Here is a 16,115-nt window from a genome sequence, read left to right on the forward strand (position 1 = left end):
TGGGGCTTTTCCTTTGCCCTTGGATGTGGGGTATCTTTTTTTGGTGGGATCCAACATTCTTCTGTCATCAGTTGTTCAGCAGCAAGTTGTAATTTTGGAGTTCTTGCAGAAGATGAGTGCATGTCCTTCTAATCTTCCATCTTGAAACTTTAAGCTATGGTTAAAGTTCTAGTCAAAGCTATGGTTTTTCCAATAGTCATGTATGGATGCGAGAGTTGGACTATAAAGAAAGCTGAGCGCCAAATAACTGATGCTTTTGAACTGTGGTGCTGGAGAAAACTCTTTAGAGTCCCTTGGACTGCAAGGAGATCCAACCAGTCTATCCTAAAGGAAATCAGTCCTGAATATTCTTTGGAAGGACTGATGCTGAAGCTGAATCTCCAATACTTTGGTCACCTGATGTGAAAAACTGACTCACTAGAAAAGACCCTGATGCTGGGAAAGATTGAAGGCAGGAGGAGAAGCAGACGATAGAGGACGAGATGGTTGGATGGCATCACTGACTTGATGGACATGAGTTTGAGCAAGCTCCAGGAGTTGGTGATGGACAGGGAGGCCTGGCGTGTTGCAGTCCATGGGGTCACAGAGTCAGACATGACTGAGTGACTGAACTATTTTCTATTCCTATGGATATCCTCAGAATGAAAGCTGCATATTATTTCAACCTATTCCTTATAATAGTTAATTTCTAATCTCATTTTGATTCAAAACAAAAATTAAGTGAGGATACCAACTTTTTTCTTACTTTTAAACTATTTAATATTTATATACAATCTTTTGTCTAATCTGTTACTATTCTCAAAGCACTAGAAACAGGGGTTTTGCCCATTATTACATGAAAAATACAATTTTAAGAACCTAAATGCTCTCAGTGGCCAGAGCAGAACACAAATAAACTGGGTTCCGAAAAATGGATCTAAAATCACCTTGTAATTATAGCTTGATTATTCTTAAAACTCTTAATGGGATTTACTTTTAATTACTCTGGCAAGGATGAGGACAAGCTGGGGAATGGTAGGTAGATGGAAGGGATAGACATATCTAGAACAATAGCATAATTTGATAATTGCTGGTGCTGGGCGTTAAGTAAATGGGTATTCTTTTTTTCCTGCATACTTGAAAAACTCGATGATAAAAGTTAAAACAGAAACAAAGTTCCAAGTTGTCTATAAAGTATTTTTGCTATTTCATTTGTATAATCAAATGAGAAAACAAGTATTTACCGGTAAGTACACAACTATTTAAAAGTTGTATGAAAGATTATTATTGCCACCTACTGGACACTGTGATTAACTACTTGCTCTTAAAAAACTCACTATTGGAAAACAAAACAAAACTATTAAATAGGTCTCCCCATCCCAGCATAAATATCTGGTTTTTAACAAGATGATAACATCAGTAAATTTATGTTTATAATAGTAATGATAATTAATGTTATATCACATCATTTCTAACATGAAATGCCACCTATAAAAGCTGCATTATAAAATTTCTGTTCGAGTATTGATGATCACCTTATTGTTGTCCTAATTTTACAAAAGATCTCAGATTTTGAATTGTTTTCCCATAGAAATTTAAATTGTTTACACATAGGGATAGACCAGAAAGCTAGAAACTAGTCCTGACTCTTAAATTTGGTGCATTATTTTTTTCTCAGTCTTTTAAAATCTTGATTTTTATTAAAAATTTTTCATCATTTATAACTTCATTAATTGTATACACCAGTGATTCTGAACCCTGCTACACAGAATTACGTGCCAAATTTGAAAATAAACTGATGATGATATCAAAACCAGAGTTTTGTTTTTTTTTTAACCCAGGGTTAAAACATCCATTAATAAATATCAATGGTTTTCAAAGTATAGTCTCTGGAGCAGCAACATCATCTGGGAATGAACCCAAGCAGGACCTATGTATTAAAGCCTTTCCTCGTCTCCATACTTCCTTATTTGTAGGGAAAAGTTTAACCTCCTAGAACTTCCCAGAGTTCTAGAGGGCAGATTCAAACAGAAGAGTGAAAAGCAGCAATAAAGGCAGGCAGTCAAGGAACAACAGTGCAGCACTGGGGCAGGGCCCGTCCTCCTCAAGAGCTGTACAGAACAGTCTCACAGTTCCTCGGCAAGAACCAAGACCCCATCCAGGTGGAGGATGGTAACTTTAGGCAGAGCACAAGCTCTGGATCCCAGACTGGTTGGGATCAGAAGGCTAATGACTGAGATTCCTGGAACATCATCACACTGTTACAGGGGAAGGTCACATACCTTGCAGCCCTCCCCTCCACGTTTTGCAGATAAAAACTCTTCAGAGTTCGGACTTTTTGAGCTCTAGCAGCCTATTTTCCTTGCTCTGTCCTTGTGATAAACCTCTCTCTGCTCCAAACCCCCTATTTGGTTTGTTTGGGTTTATTGAGTGTGCACCAGGCACACAAACTTGGGTTTGGCAACAGGAACTTGTTAGAAATGTAAATCTTCAAGGTCCACCCCACTTTGCCAACTGGTGTCAAGCAATTCGAGCCTGCTAGCTCTCCAGGTGATTTGGATGCAGGCTAATGCTTGAGAGTTACAAATATTTACCATACACATATTAAAACTTTTTACTTTTTTTAAACATAAGACTTTAATTTACTGTTTTCTAATAAAGAAGAAAGTACATTAATGATACAAACTTTGGAAAGGTTTAAGTGAAGAGTAAACTAGTGCAATTCTATTTTTCCAGAAGGACACCATTAGGAACACTCAACATTAGTTCTAGTTAACCAAAAGGAAAAATGCTCTAATGGAAGGTTAGTGAATAATTTATTCATAGGCCAGTTAATAGGACCCTGGAATGCTCTTGCCCAGAGCAAGTTTTCCAACCATATTTCCTTGTTCTGGTTTGTTCTGCTCAGAAAGGCACCTTAATTAAGACCTTCAACCATATCATACCGTTCAACTCGGGAATGTCACTTCTAGAAATAGAGAAAAATAAATTATGCTCAAAGATTTTCTCCAAACTGAAAGTAAGTTAAATGCCCCTAAATTGGGAAGTGAGTCCATAAATTAGAGGGTCAACAGAATGAAATATTGCTCATCCATTAAAATGCTGCTTTTCATGAGATTTTAAATAATATGGGGAAATCCTTACTTTATAACATCACTTGTGTGCATGTTCCTGTTTTTCTGTTTCTGTCAACTGAATAAAATAATGGAAAGCACCAAAATATTAATACTGATTACCTGAGTAGTAGCATTGAGTGATACTTTATTGCTAAAATTTTTAATAAGAGTATGCTGCTGCTACTGCTAAGTCACGTCAGTCGTGTTCAACTCTGTGCAACCCCGTGGATGGCAGCCCAACAGGCTCCTCTGTCCCTGGGATTCTCCAGGCAAGAATACTGGAGTGGGTTGCCATTTCCTTCTCCAATGCATGAAAGTGAAAAGTGAAAGTGAAGTCGCTCAGTCGTGCCCGACTCTTAGCGACCCCATGGACTGTAGCCTACCAGGCTTCTCCATCCATGGGATTCTTCAGGCAAGAGTACTGGAGTGGGTTGCCATTGCCTTCTCCCAATAAGAGTATACTTACTTTATTAATTGGAAAAAAATTTTACAAACAGTAATGGTGCGTCTACTCTGTGAATTAGGGTCTTTAACAATCAATATGTTTTCAGGACTGATGCTGAAGCTCCAATACTTTGGCCACCTGATGTAAAGAGCCAGACTCATTGGAAAAGACCCTGATGCTGAGAAAGACTGAAGGCAGGAGAACGGGACGACAGAGGATGGGATGGTTGGATGGCTTCATCGACTCAATGGACATGAGTCTGAGCAAACTCTAGGAGAGAGTAAAGGACAAGGAAGCCTGGCATGCTGCAGTCCCTGGGGTCGCAGAGAGTCAGATGTAACTTTGCAACTGAACAAAAACAACTTTCAGAAGACCAGAACTGTGGGAAACAAGTAGATATTCTTTTCACTCCTTCCATCAATGCTCCTTCTCAACCCACTCCTACAACTCTTGTATTTCTACTTTATTCACATCAGCTGTGCCAGAACCCCATAATTAGACACACCAAGAAGCTGAAGTGTAATTATTCAATATTTTTAAAACTTAAAACTGGTCAGTTTACCCTAGAATATATAAAAAGGAGGTAAAATGGCTGAACAGGCTTTTAAAAAGAACAGGCTTCAAAACTAGACAAAGTTAGGTTTAAATCTTAAATTGCCACATACGGGACCTCACACAAGTTTTAACTTCCTTTTCTGTGAAATGAGAGTCTCACCTTCCTCTTTGAGCTCCCGTGAGGAGGAAATGAGAGAATGCACACAAAGCAGAAGACAGCAGTAGGCACTCAACAGAAGGTAACTGCCGTTACTGCTTTGTAGTCAATGTTACAGTTGTTTTCAGTAAACAGTCGTCAAATTTTAATTTTCCTGTGGGGGAAAAAAGCTTAGTGGGGTAGTCATTTGGATGTCTCAGACCACTAAAATTTTAAAAACAATTGGGGAGACCTACATGGAGCCGTCAAATTATTCTTTACAAAGTGAGTGTTATTAAAACCCACCAACAAATTTATCAGGCCTATTATTTCATAGGGCTTCCCTTGCTGCTCAGACGGTAAAGAATCTGCCAGCAATGCAGGAGACCCAGGTTCGAGCCCTGGGTTGGGAAGATCTCCTGGAGAAAGGAATGGCATATAATTGCATATAAGAAAAAGCCCTTGAACATCCCCTAAAAAAGTGAAAGACAGTCTCAGAGTAAAGGAAATCAATCATTTCCAAGAAAGGACAGTTGGCAACTACATGACAAAATTATCCTTAATTTTTTTGTTTTTTCACTTACCAGTAAACACTTAAGGACCAACACCAGTTTGCAAATTGGTAGCTGAACTTCCTAGCCTGATTCTTCATCCATAAATTAAGTTGCTTTATCTACCTCATGGGATATTCATTCTACAGATACGAACAACTTGCTATTAAGCAGAGGAACTGAGGATCAAATGAAGCAAAGTAAATATATAAAAATACTATACACTGTGCCTTATATACTGCAAAGCACCATTAAAATATACAGTATTATTACAAAAAATACAAATAATGTAAATTGATTCCTAAGAGGAAAAAAATTTTCCATCCGTTTTAATGGCTTAGTCATTTTCTATATTCTTGCTATCACAAAAGACATTCAGAAGTTTTCAGAATGAAGACTGTCCAAAATTTTTCTTCAGAAGAGTCATATTTGTGATACAGCCCACAATTCTTCCATTTTCTGTCTTATGGGAATTGAGGACCTTACTTTTCTCTCAGATGGTACAGCTCTCGAGGGACAGTTATTAAGCTAGAAATTGCTACTGTAATTACCAGCATGCAGAATCTGAATTCTTAGGAAGAAAATATAACAGGATCTAAAAGGTAGGTTCAGACACACAGCATATTTTATTTTCTTATTTTTGAAAGTGTTCTAAGATTTTCCAGGGTTAAAAGTTACTTTCACGTATGATGATCAATAATAAGACACCAAACTTAGAAAACAGTTTTATAATTTTCACTGTTGCTTCTTGATCCAGTGAGAATAGTTTCACAATGCAACACGTTTACGCAGCTTTTTTGTCACTTTCTTTGGTTTCTCCTTCTTTAGGCAACAACGGCTCGATCTTTAGTAACAAACCTTCACTTGTTGAACTTCGAAGGAAAGCACGTACCACAAAAGGTCCTGTAAACAGAGACAAGAATCAGTTCTCATTTTATTCCAAATACCTAATGAGCAAATACAAACATACAACAAGAAACCTTATAGGATTCGTGTTATATTTTCACTTGAAAAGTACTGATATTACTGAACTATTATTTTAAATTATAACAAAGGGAAGATTGTTTCATTTCTAGAGAAGAAGGCAAACTAGTTGTACCAAAGTTTACTAGAGATTTATCAATGAAATCACACATATTCACTAATAATTCATTTCTCTCTTCCAGAAGGTGATCACCTACAATTTATTTTATTGCAAAGACAACAGTAAAGGGAGCAGGTGGTGATATTTACCTTAGTTGGCAAGATTCTAAATATTTATTTAAAACAGTCAGCACATATGCTACCTTTGTATTACCAAGCATTTTTTAGTAAAATTCCCTAAAAATTAAAAAAACTTTCATAAAGATAAAGAGACCTCATTTAAAATGGCAAAGAGAAAATAACTACATTGCTTTTAAAGATTTATTATTCATCATTCTAGGGCTTCCCTGGTGGCTCAGTGGTCAAGAATCTGCCTGCAGTGCAGGAGACCCGGTTCCATCCCTGGGTTGGGAAGATTCCCTGGAGAAGGGAATGACAACCCACTCCAGTATTCTTGCCTGGAGAACCCCATGGACAGAGGAGCCTGGTGGGCTTCAGGTCATGGGATCGCAAAGAGTCAGACACAACTGAGCGACTCACACACACACACACACTCTCATCATTCTAATCCTGCTATAGGCTCAGAGGTTTTAAACTGAAATCAAAGTTCTCCAAGACATAGAAGAATCTATATATACAATTATATATATACAATCTACATACAATTACTAAGTACTATGGTCATACTTAGGAGAACAGAATTAACATATGAGGTATTTATTCACCAGTGGGTTTAACTCCTAAATATGGTTAAATATAGCTTAAGATTGTGTTTTAATTATACATTTGATTTATAAAACAAAATGTGACAGATTCCTATAATGGGAAGCCTGTAAGTACTGAATCAGTTGAGGGAAATGGACTCTTGAACATGTTTTTGTGAATGGCAAGTGATACAGCGGGAACTATACATGTTTCGAGCTTATGACACAGCTGCTACATCAAGTTTCACTGTTCTCCATGAATCACCCCGTTTATAAAATGTGATTCTTCTAACATGACTAAAACTTTGTCTCTCTTCCAAAATAAGTAAGATAAAGAAAGCCAACTGCTAGTAACAGTGACAAAGTGAATGGTCTGGCTTCAAAATATGATCTATTTCACAAATGATTTTCGTTTCTGCTTAAACACCATTTTAAGTTTAAGGCAATCTGTTACAGTTTTCTTTCAAATTTGATTACATTTAATGACAGAAATAATGTGGGAATTTATGAAGGCTTCACAGTGTATTCCTTATTACTGTTAAAGAGGTATCCTCTCTACACAACTACAACTTATTAAAAAGGATCAGGAATACTTTGGTGAATTCAATTGTATTGCTTTAACCCCTGGAAATAATCACGTTACTGTAGTTGCATACTAACTGGACTGTTTTCTTAATATTTTACATTTTTAAAGCATCACAGGATTATAGGGAAGTCTAACCCCAGTGAACCACTTACCCAAATTCAGTGGTCTTTGCCTACAAACTTCATTGATAATGGCTTGTAGATTGGCAGCTATCTGGTCACTTGGCATATCCAGCTGAAAGAAAAGGACACATAACATTAACGATGTAAAAGTAAGACAATAGTATGATTTTTGGTAACTGTATCAGTAGTTATTCCAGACAGTTTTTTCAAATACTCAACTAGTGCAAATTATCTACTAAGGGACTCTATTGTGAAAGAAAAAACTTATACAGCTCTTTTTTTAGAATGCTACATTTATATGTCTCTACATGTCAAGACTCAATTACCTTTTAGAGCATATTACAGCAAAGTATTTTGAAGTGGTTCCCACTTGTGGTTCCTTGAATTCCAAATTTCCCCAAAGCATATTGTGGGGTAGAATATACCACCCCTACCTGCCACTTCTCCACCCCAGGAATCAGTGATATTTTTTTCTTAAAGTTGTTGATTATTTCTTTTAACTTATGTTTTAAAAGAAACTTAAAATATTTAGAAGTTAATGCTTTCAAAAGTCCAAAATGAAATTCCTTGACTACACATTCAGATAATACATATCTAACACAGAGACATTTCCAAGATGCTATACTAACACTCTCTAACTGCAATAACAATTATCTTCCTACTTAGCAAAAGCTACAGGAAGTCCTATATAGTGAATGAGCCCTATTCATAAAACACCTAACCCAGCATGCATCTTTGGAAAGTCCTTGAGTTTCTCATTCAAAATTCAATGCATGTTATTCTCTTAAATATGCCACTAAAAATCAATTCTGTTACAGTCCTATGTTTAAAGGATTTTGCACTTTTGTCAAATGAATCCAGTTTTTAAAATTCATATAAAACTTGTAATAGCATAATTGGTAAAAATTACACAGTAAGATTTCAAGATCAAACAAGAATTCTATCTCCCAATGACTCTTGAGACCACTGTGAGAAATGTGGTACATAAGCATATGAAGAATTCCTCCTGAAAAGAAAATTGTTCTCATCATCATCAGACAATATTTATTCAACACGCACTTGGGCATGATACAGTATCAAACCCTAAATGAGAAGGTCTGGACATTATTGGAGGAATTTTCATTTTATGCCAATCCATAAGTGGGAGTTTTGAGAGGGGGAAAAAAAGCAATGCTTAGTTCTCCTTATTAAATCCACAGACCGTAAAGACATTAAATTCCATCAAAGTAAGTAGTTCACTGACAGACAGGGTACCTTACATTTTCTATGCCAGAAAAGAGAAAACAAAACATGTAGAGTATCAACATGTGTCTTCATTCCTCTCTTAATTCTCCACTTTACCTCAAAAGGCCCTTCTTTCTATTAGCAACTGAAGTAACCAACACTGCTCTGGATAGTTCCTTTAGCCTTTGTAAAGATCTATTGTTGTTCTTTAGCCACTAAGTCGTTTCCCGTGGACTGTAGCCCGCGAGGCTCCTCTGTCCACTGCATTTCCCAGGCAAGAATACTGGAGTGGGTTGCCATTTCCTTCTCCCAGGGATCTTCCTGACTCAGGGATCAACTCGCATCTTCTGCTAGGCAGGCGGATTCTTTACCACTGAACCACCAGGGAAGCCCACAAAGACCTATGCTGCTGCTGCTGCTAAGTTACTTCAGTCGTGTCTGACTCTGTGTGACCCCACAGACGGCAGCCACCAGGCTCCCCGATCCCTGGGATTCTCCAGGCAAGAACACTGGAGTGGGTTGCCATTTCCTTCTCCAATGCAGGAAAGTGAAAAGTGAAAGTGAAGTCGCTCAGCCGTGTCCAACTCTTTGCGACCCCATGGACTGCAGCCTACCAGGCTCCTCCATCCATGGGATATTCCAGGCAAGAGTACTGGAGTGGGGTGCCACTGCAAAGACCTATACCTACCTTAAATTTGGGAAAGTAATAGACACAAGAAAAAGCAAGAGGCCCAATATACCTTCCTTAACAGTTACAAGCTAGACTGTTGGACATTGCATACTACCCTCATATGTTTGTGACTATTCTTTCTGCAGACCTATATTGCCATTCCTACTGTAAACTAACAACATAGGCTCCAGAAATGCAAAACAGATGCCCTCAATGATTTCATAAACTCTTAAAATACATAAACTGTTTTAAAATACAGCTTGCACTTTTGTCCGAATTTTAGCACCTCTAATCGTTAGTACTATCAGTTCAGTTCAGTCGCTCAGTCGTGTCTGACTCTTTATGACCCCATGAATCACAGCACGCCAGGCCTCCCTGTCCATCACCAACTCCCGGAGTTCACTCAGACTCAAGTCCATCGAGTCAGTGATGCCATCCAGCCATCTCATCCTATGTTGTCCCCTTCTCCTCCTGCCCCCAATCCCTCCCAGCATCAGAGTCTTTTCCAATGAGTCAACTCTTCCCATGAGGTGGCCAAAGTATTGGAGTTTCAGCTTTAGCATCAGTCCTTCCAAAGAACACCCAGGACTGATCTCTTTTAGAATGGACTGGCTGGATCTCCTTACAGTCCAAGGACTCCCAAGACTCTTCTCCAACACCACAGTTCAAAAGCATCAATTCTTCGGCCCTCAGCTTTCTTCACAGTCCAACTCTCACATCCATACATGAACACTGGAAAAACCATAGCCTTGACTAGACAGACTTTTGTTGGCAAAGTAATGTCTCTGCTTTTGAATATGCTATCTAGGTTGGTCATAACTTTCCTTCCAAGGAGTAAGCGTCTTTTCATTTCATGGCTGCAATCACCATCTGTAGTGATTTTGGAGCCCAAAAAAATAAAGTCTGACACTGTTTCCACTGTTTCCCCATCTATTTCCCATGAAGTGATGGGACCAGATGCCATGATCTTCGTTTTCTGAATGTTGAGCTTTAAGCCAACTTTTTCACTCTCCTCTTTCACTTTTATCAAGAGGTGTTTTAGTTCCTCTTCACTTTCTGCCAGAAGGGTGGTGTCATCTGCATATCTGAGGTTATTGATATTTCTCCCAGCAATCTTGATTCCAGCTTGTGCTTCATCCAGCCCAGCGTTTCTCATGATGTACTCTGCATAGAAGTTAAATAAGCACGGTGACAATATACCACCTTGAAGGACTCCTTTTCCTATTTGGAACCAGTCTGTTGTTTCATGTCCAGTTCTAACTGTTGCTTCCTGACCTGCATATAGGTTTCTCAAGAGACAGGTCAGGTGGTCTGGTATCCCCATCTCTTCCAGAATTTTCCACAGTTTATTGTGATCCACACAGTCAAAGGCTTTGGCATTGTCAATAAAGCAGAAGTAGATGTTTTTCTGGAACTCTCTTCCTTTTTCGATGATCTAGCGGATGTCAGCAATTTGATCTCTGGTTCCTCTGCCTTTTCTAAAACCAGCTTGAACATCTAGAAATTCACGGTTCACGTATTGCTGAAGCCTGGTTGGAGAATTTTGAGCATGACTTTACTAGCATGTGCTGCTGCTAAGTCGCTTCAGTCGTGTCCGATTCTGTGCAACCCCATAGACGGCAGCCCACCAGGCTCCCCAATCCCTGGGATTCTCCAGGCAAGAACACTGGAGTGGGTTGCCATTTCCTTCTCCAATGCATGAAAGTGAAAAGTGAAAGTGAAGTGACTCAGTCGTGTCTGACTCTTAGCGACCGCATGGACTGCAGCCTACCAGACTCCTCCGTCCATGGGATTTTCCAGGCAAGAGTACTGGAGTGGGATGCCATTGCCTTCTGTGAGATGAGTGCAATTGTGCGGTAGTTTGAGCCTTCTTTGGCATTGCCTTTCTTTGGGATTGGAATGAAAACTGACCTTTTCCAGTCCTGTGGCCACTGCTGAGTTTTCCAAATTTGCTGGCATATTGAGTGCAGCACTTTCACAGCATCATCTTTCAGGATTTTAAATACCTCCACTGGAATTCCATCACCTCCACTAGCTTTGTTCGTAGTGATGCTTTCTAAGGTTCACTTGACTTCACATTTCAGGATGTCTGGCTCTAGGTGAGTAATCACATTATCATGATTATCTTGGTCGCTGAAGATCTTTTCTGTACAGCTCTTCTGTGTATTCTTGTCCTTTGTCTTTCATAGTTAGTACTATGTCCTCTACTAAATCTTAAAATAAATTCAGTCACACACCTCACTTTACTTTTTATTTTAGATACTGTATAAAATTATAAAAAAGTTGTATGTTTTATGAGCATGCTGCTGCTGCTGCTAAGTTGCTTCAGTCCTGTCGGACACTGTGCGACCCCACAGACGGCAGCCCACCAGGCTCCCCCATCCCCCAGGCTCTCCAGGCAAGAACAATGGAGTGGGTTGCCATTTCCTTCTCCAATGCATGAAAGTGAAAAGTCAAAGTGAAGTCGCTCAGCTCCTAGCGATCCCATGGACTGCAGCCTACCAGGCTCCTCTGTCCATGGGATTTTCCAGGCAAGAATACTGGAGTGGGTTACCAGGCTTCTCATTGCACTGACTTCTCTTGTTGCAGAACACATGCTCTAGGGTGTGTGGGCTTCAGCAGTCGTGGCACGTGGGCTCAGTAGTTGCAGCTCCCAGGCTCCAGAGCACAGACTCAATAGTTGTGGCACATGGGGCTTAGCTGCTCCATGGCATGTGAGATCCTCCCGGCTCAGGACCTGAACCTGGGTCTCCTACACTGGTAGGTGGGTTCTTTACCAGTGAGCTATCAGGGAAGCCTCCATTAATGTTTTTAAGAAAAGACTGATTTACTGAATCCTAACTTTTGCTTTTGTCCTTATTATATCAGAAATACCTCACTAAGCACACTAAAGGCTTTCTAAGTGGTTCACTGAGTGAAGAATCTGCCTACAATGCAGGAGACACAGGAGATGCAGGTTCGATCCCTGGGTCGGGAAGATCTCCTGGAGGAGAAAATGGCAACCCACTCCAGTATTCTTGCCTGGAGAATACCATAGACAGAGGAGTCTGGCAGGCTACACAGTCCATGAGAACGCAAAGAGCTGGACAGAACTCAGCATGCACTTATCTTCTAAGCACACTAGACAGACAACTTCCCAAAGATGTCAGCGTGGTGGCTCAGTGGATACAGGTAAACTGTATCTCTTTGACTCTCAGATTTTCCTCTTTCCATGCAATTCGTAACTTTTGCTTTCAATCACTTTCTACCATTATGGGAGAACTAAAAAACTCTGATTCTTAAGCACTTTTTGTCCCTTTGAGATACAAATACATGCAGGACAAACTGTAGTCATGAGACTGTCTGAGGCTGTAATTCTTAAACTTTTTTCAGTTATCAAATCTTGCTCTAGAATAAGGTACTCAGGCACACAAAAATTTTAGCTCATGTTTTTAGGGTCTTCAAGGATTCTTTGATTAAGAGAAAGAGGAGGAGAGGAGAAAAGCTCCTGAGGAAAGGGTCTCAGTTAAAAGGAATCCTTGGGCCACACCTAGAGAACCACCAATGTTGGAAGTCAGCTCAAATACTTTGAAAGACTAAGGACAAGAGTATAGAAAAAGGATTCAACTTAATTGTCTACATTTTACAGGGGACGGACCTAAAAAATAAAATGAAAGTATGTGCGCACAATTTTTAAACACTCCTGTGCTCCTCCTAGAGTGGCCCGCTTCTGTCACTGTAAATGTTCCAACAGCTTCTAGATGACTGATCATCCCTAACTGGAAACTGCAGAGAGAACTGCTGCTTTGAATAAGCGCTTGTTAGAACATCTGACCTTCAAAATCTCTTCCAAGTGCAATGATCTAGGATCATACACAGGGTAGCCTGGCAGTGGTTTCTGCAAGTGGGCCAACACTCCTAATTCCCTTGACTCCTGAAGGTTTAAACCAAGAAAAGGAAGACAGTCTGTGTATTTCCTACGCAACGTCAAGGAAAGTGATAGGAGCAGCGGTAGTGGTGGGGGTGATAATAGAAGTAGTAGAAATAGAGCAGCTCTATTTATTGGGTGCTTACTCTAAGCCAACTCTATTCTAAGCACTTACACATTCTCACTTATTTCTCCCAAATATCCTAAATATGGGTCCCATTATCGTTTTCCTTTTACAATTAGAAACTGAGACTTAGAAAACTTTGTAACTTATTCAAAAGCACCCAGATGATAAAGAGTGGTCCAGCAGCTATGTGCATGAGCTCTAAAGGCAGAGAAATGTAACTCTGAAACCCACTTCCACTGCTTACTAGCTTGTGACCCTGAGCACAGCTAGAAAGTGATGGTAATCCTTATGAAAACTGAAGTATCAGTTCTCTGGAAAACACAAATGACTTGTTATAAACTAAGGAAAGAAAAAGAGGAAACTAAGTGAAATACTGAAAGGAAAAGAATATGTATTTAAGTGGGAAAAATGCAAATTTTTCTTTCTGCCTAATGAATCCTTTTCTACATTCCCAGCTTTTAACTGTTCACAGCACATAATCTAGCAACATTCACTTGGCCTTCACTCTTTGTTGAGCACTGACTGGGCCTAGGAACGGAAAGATGAGCAAGACACAAATCTTACCATCAGGGAGCTTACCATGTGGTCACTAGAATCCAACATGACAGGTGCCACTCAAACTAAATGAACCAAGGGCCACAAGGGTACAGAAGGAGAAGTGACTGTGACAGGCAAGGCCTCACAAAGGTGGTATTCAAATGGAGGCTAAAGGATGAAGAGTTCTGAAGACAAAGAGGATCTAGGCAGAGGGAGGAGCACACGGTACTCTAAGAACAGGTGGTTCAGGTGACCAGGAGGCAGCTCACTGCTCAGGGTTGGCTGCAAACTCAAATGACTCCAGTGGCCAGAGCTGGTAACATGCACAACTGAAGCCGACTGGGTTTGAGTGCATGTGCAGATATGACCTGCAGGACACAGCCTGTGCAGAGGTGAACAGCACTGCCCCACAGGGAGGAGGCAGTGGCCACCCAGTGCTAACAGACTGTTACACTGAGGGCTCTGGGGCCAGTTAATCAGAACTCTTGACTCATCAAGAGTAACAAGGAATCTGGATTTCTGGGCGATATCATCTAGTTTTTAAATGCTGAATCAATAAAACAAAACAAGTCTGGGAGCCAAACTCAGCCCATTTTCAATGTCAGACATCAAGTTACATCACTGAAAATAACAGGAAATCCTGAATTTGAACTTGACATAGTGATTTGAGACTACACCGTAAAAAGATTTGAATCTATAGCTAAAGATTTTAGAATGCGTGCGTCCTAAGTTGCCTCCCTTGTGTCTGACTCTGCGACCCCATGGACTGTAGCCCACCAGGCTCCTCCGTCCATGGGATTCTCCGGGCAAGAATACTGGAGTGGGTTGCCTTGCCCTACCTCCTCCAGACCCAGGGATCGAACCTGCATCTCTATGCCTCCTGCATTGGCAGGTGGGTTCTTTACCACTAGCACCACCTGGGAAGCCCTAAAGATTTTAGACTATATTCTGCCAGCCATGAGAAGCTACTTAATGTTTATAAGTAAACAACTGGTATTTCTGAGCTATGTTTTAGAAACAATTTTAGAGGAAGGGTGTGTAACAGGAGCTGGCAAACTTTTCTCTATAACTGGTCAGAGAGAAAATATTTGGGGCTTTGCAGGCCAAATGGGCTGTCACAAATACTCAGTTCTGCTGTTGTGGTGCGAAAGTCATCCTAGAGAATGCATGAACGATGACCACAGCTGTGCTCCAAGAAAGTTTAACGTACAGAAACAGCTGGGGGGCTGGGAGGGTCCCACAGGCCACAGTTTGTAGACCCCCAGTGAGGAAGACAGACCAAAGGATGCCTGGGAAAGTAGTGGCTAAAAGAAACCATTCATCTTCACTACAACAGAAATGATTTTTGTTTTGTGTGTTTAATAGAAAGCGTTGTTGGGTGCTGATAGACTTTCAATGTATCCTACAATGCATCTACTTATGCGGATGAGGCAAAAAAATGTTTTTTTCAAGCTAAGAATTGAATTGCCATTTAAAATAAAAGTAGGAAAAATGCTCAGCAACTGTTCTGACAACTGCTGCAAATTTTACACACACACTTGAAACAAGATATTGCATGCGGCCTTTCTGAAGTTCAGGACTGATGACCAGAGTCTACATCTGAAAGCAAAAAAGGCATTTAATGCCCTATATTCTTGGCCTTCCCAGGTGGCACTAGTGGTAAAGAACCCAGCTGCTAATGCAGAAGACATAAGAGATGCAAGTTTGATCCCTCGGTCGTGAAGATCTCCTGGAGGAGGGGATGGCAACACACTCCAGTATTATTGCCTGGAAAATCCCATGGACGGAGGAGCCTGGTGGGCTACAGTCTATGGGGTCACCAAGAGTCAAACATGACTTAGCACACACGCTTGCACCCACACTCTATATTCTAAAGAAAGATACCAACAATTAAGGTCATAATATTCTCACCATAATCAACAATCATGCAAAGCAGAAGCAGGCCAAAAGGCAAGGCTCCAAGAAGCTCCTGTGTAGACTAGGGGCACTGCCAGAAGAAGGTACTGGTGGCTGAACAAATATATGCTTGAAGGACATCAAATCAGTAAGAGCTGGTCAGAGGAGTGAAGTGAAGTCGCTCAGTCGTGTCCGACTCTTTGTGACCCCATGGACTGTAGCCTACCAGGCTTCTCCCTCCATGGGATTCTCCAGGCAAGAGTACTGGAGTGGGTTGCCATTTCCTTCTCCAGGGGATCTTCCCGACCCAGGGATTGAACCCAGGTCCCCTGCATTCCAGGCAGATGCTTTAACCTCTGAGCCACCAGGGAAGTCCCCTGGTCAGAGGAGTAGTGACAACCAAAGTGGAGCCACAAACACAAGCAGGTAAGACAGGGCAGTTGCTTCTACTCCCTTTGTTAAACCTTTACCCCAGAG

The 16,115-nt window shown here is 40.5% G+C and overlaps 1 protein-coding gene across 2 annotated transcripts in view; it reads right to left on the minus strand.

Annotated features, from left to right (window-relative positions):
* Positions 1 to 5,385: 5,385 nt before the first annotated feature.
* The window catches only part of MRPL1 (mitochondrial ribosomal protein L1), a 73,500-nt gene continuing 62,770 nt past the window's right edge, over positions 5,386 to 16,115 (minus strand). For both annotated transcript variants that reach the window (XM_006059471.4, XM_006059470.4), the window contains exons 8-9: positions 7,308 to 7,389; positions 5,386 to 5,685 (exon numbers count right to left, since the gene is read on the minus strand). In XM_006059471.4, coding sequence (XP_006059533.3) covers positions 5,567 to 5,685; positions 7,308 to 7,389 — 201 coding nt within the window. In that variant the 3' untranslated portion in view covers positions 5,386 to 5,566. The remainder of the gene's footprint in view (positions 5,686 to 7,307; positions 7,390 to 16,115) is intronic.

The sequence above is a fragment of the Bubalus bubalis genome, chromosome 7, assembly GCF_019923935.1.
Source record: "Bubalus bubalis isolate 160015118507 breed Murrah chromosome 7, NDDB_SH_1, whole genome shotgun sequence".
NCBI lineage: Eukaryota > Metazoa > Chordata > Mammalia > Artiodactyla > Bovidae > Bubalus > Bubalus bubalis.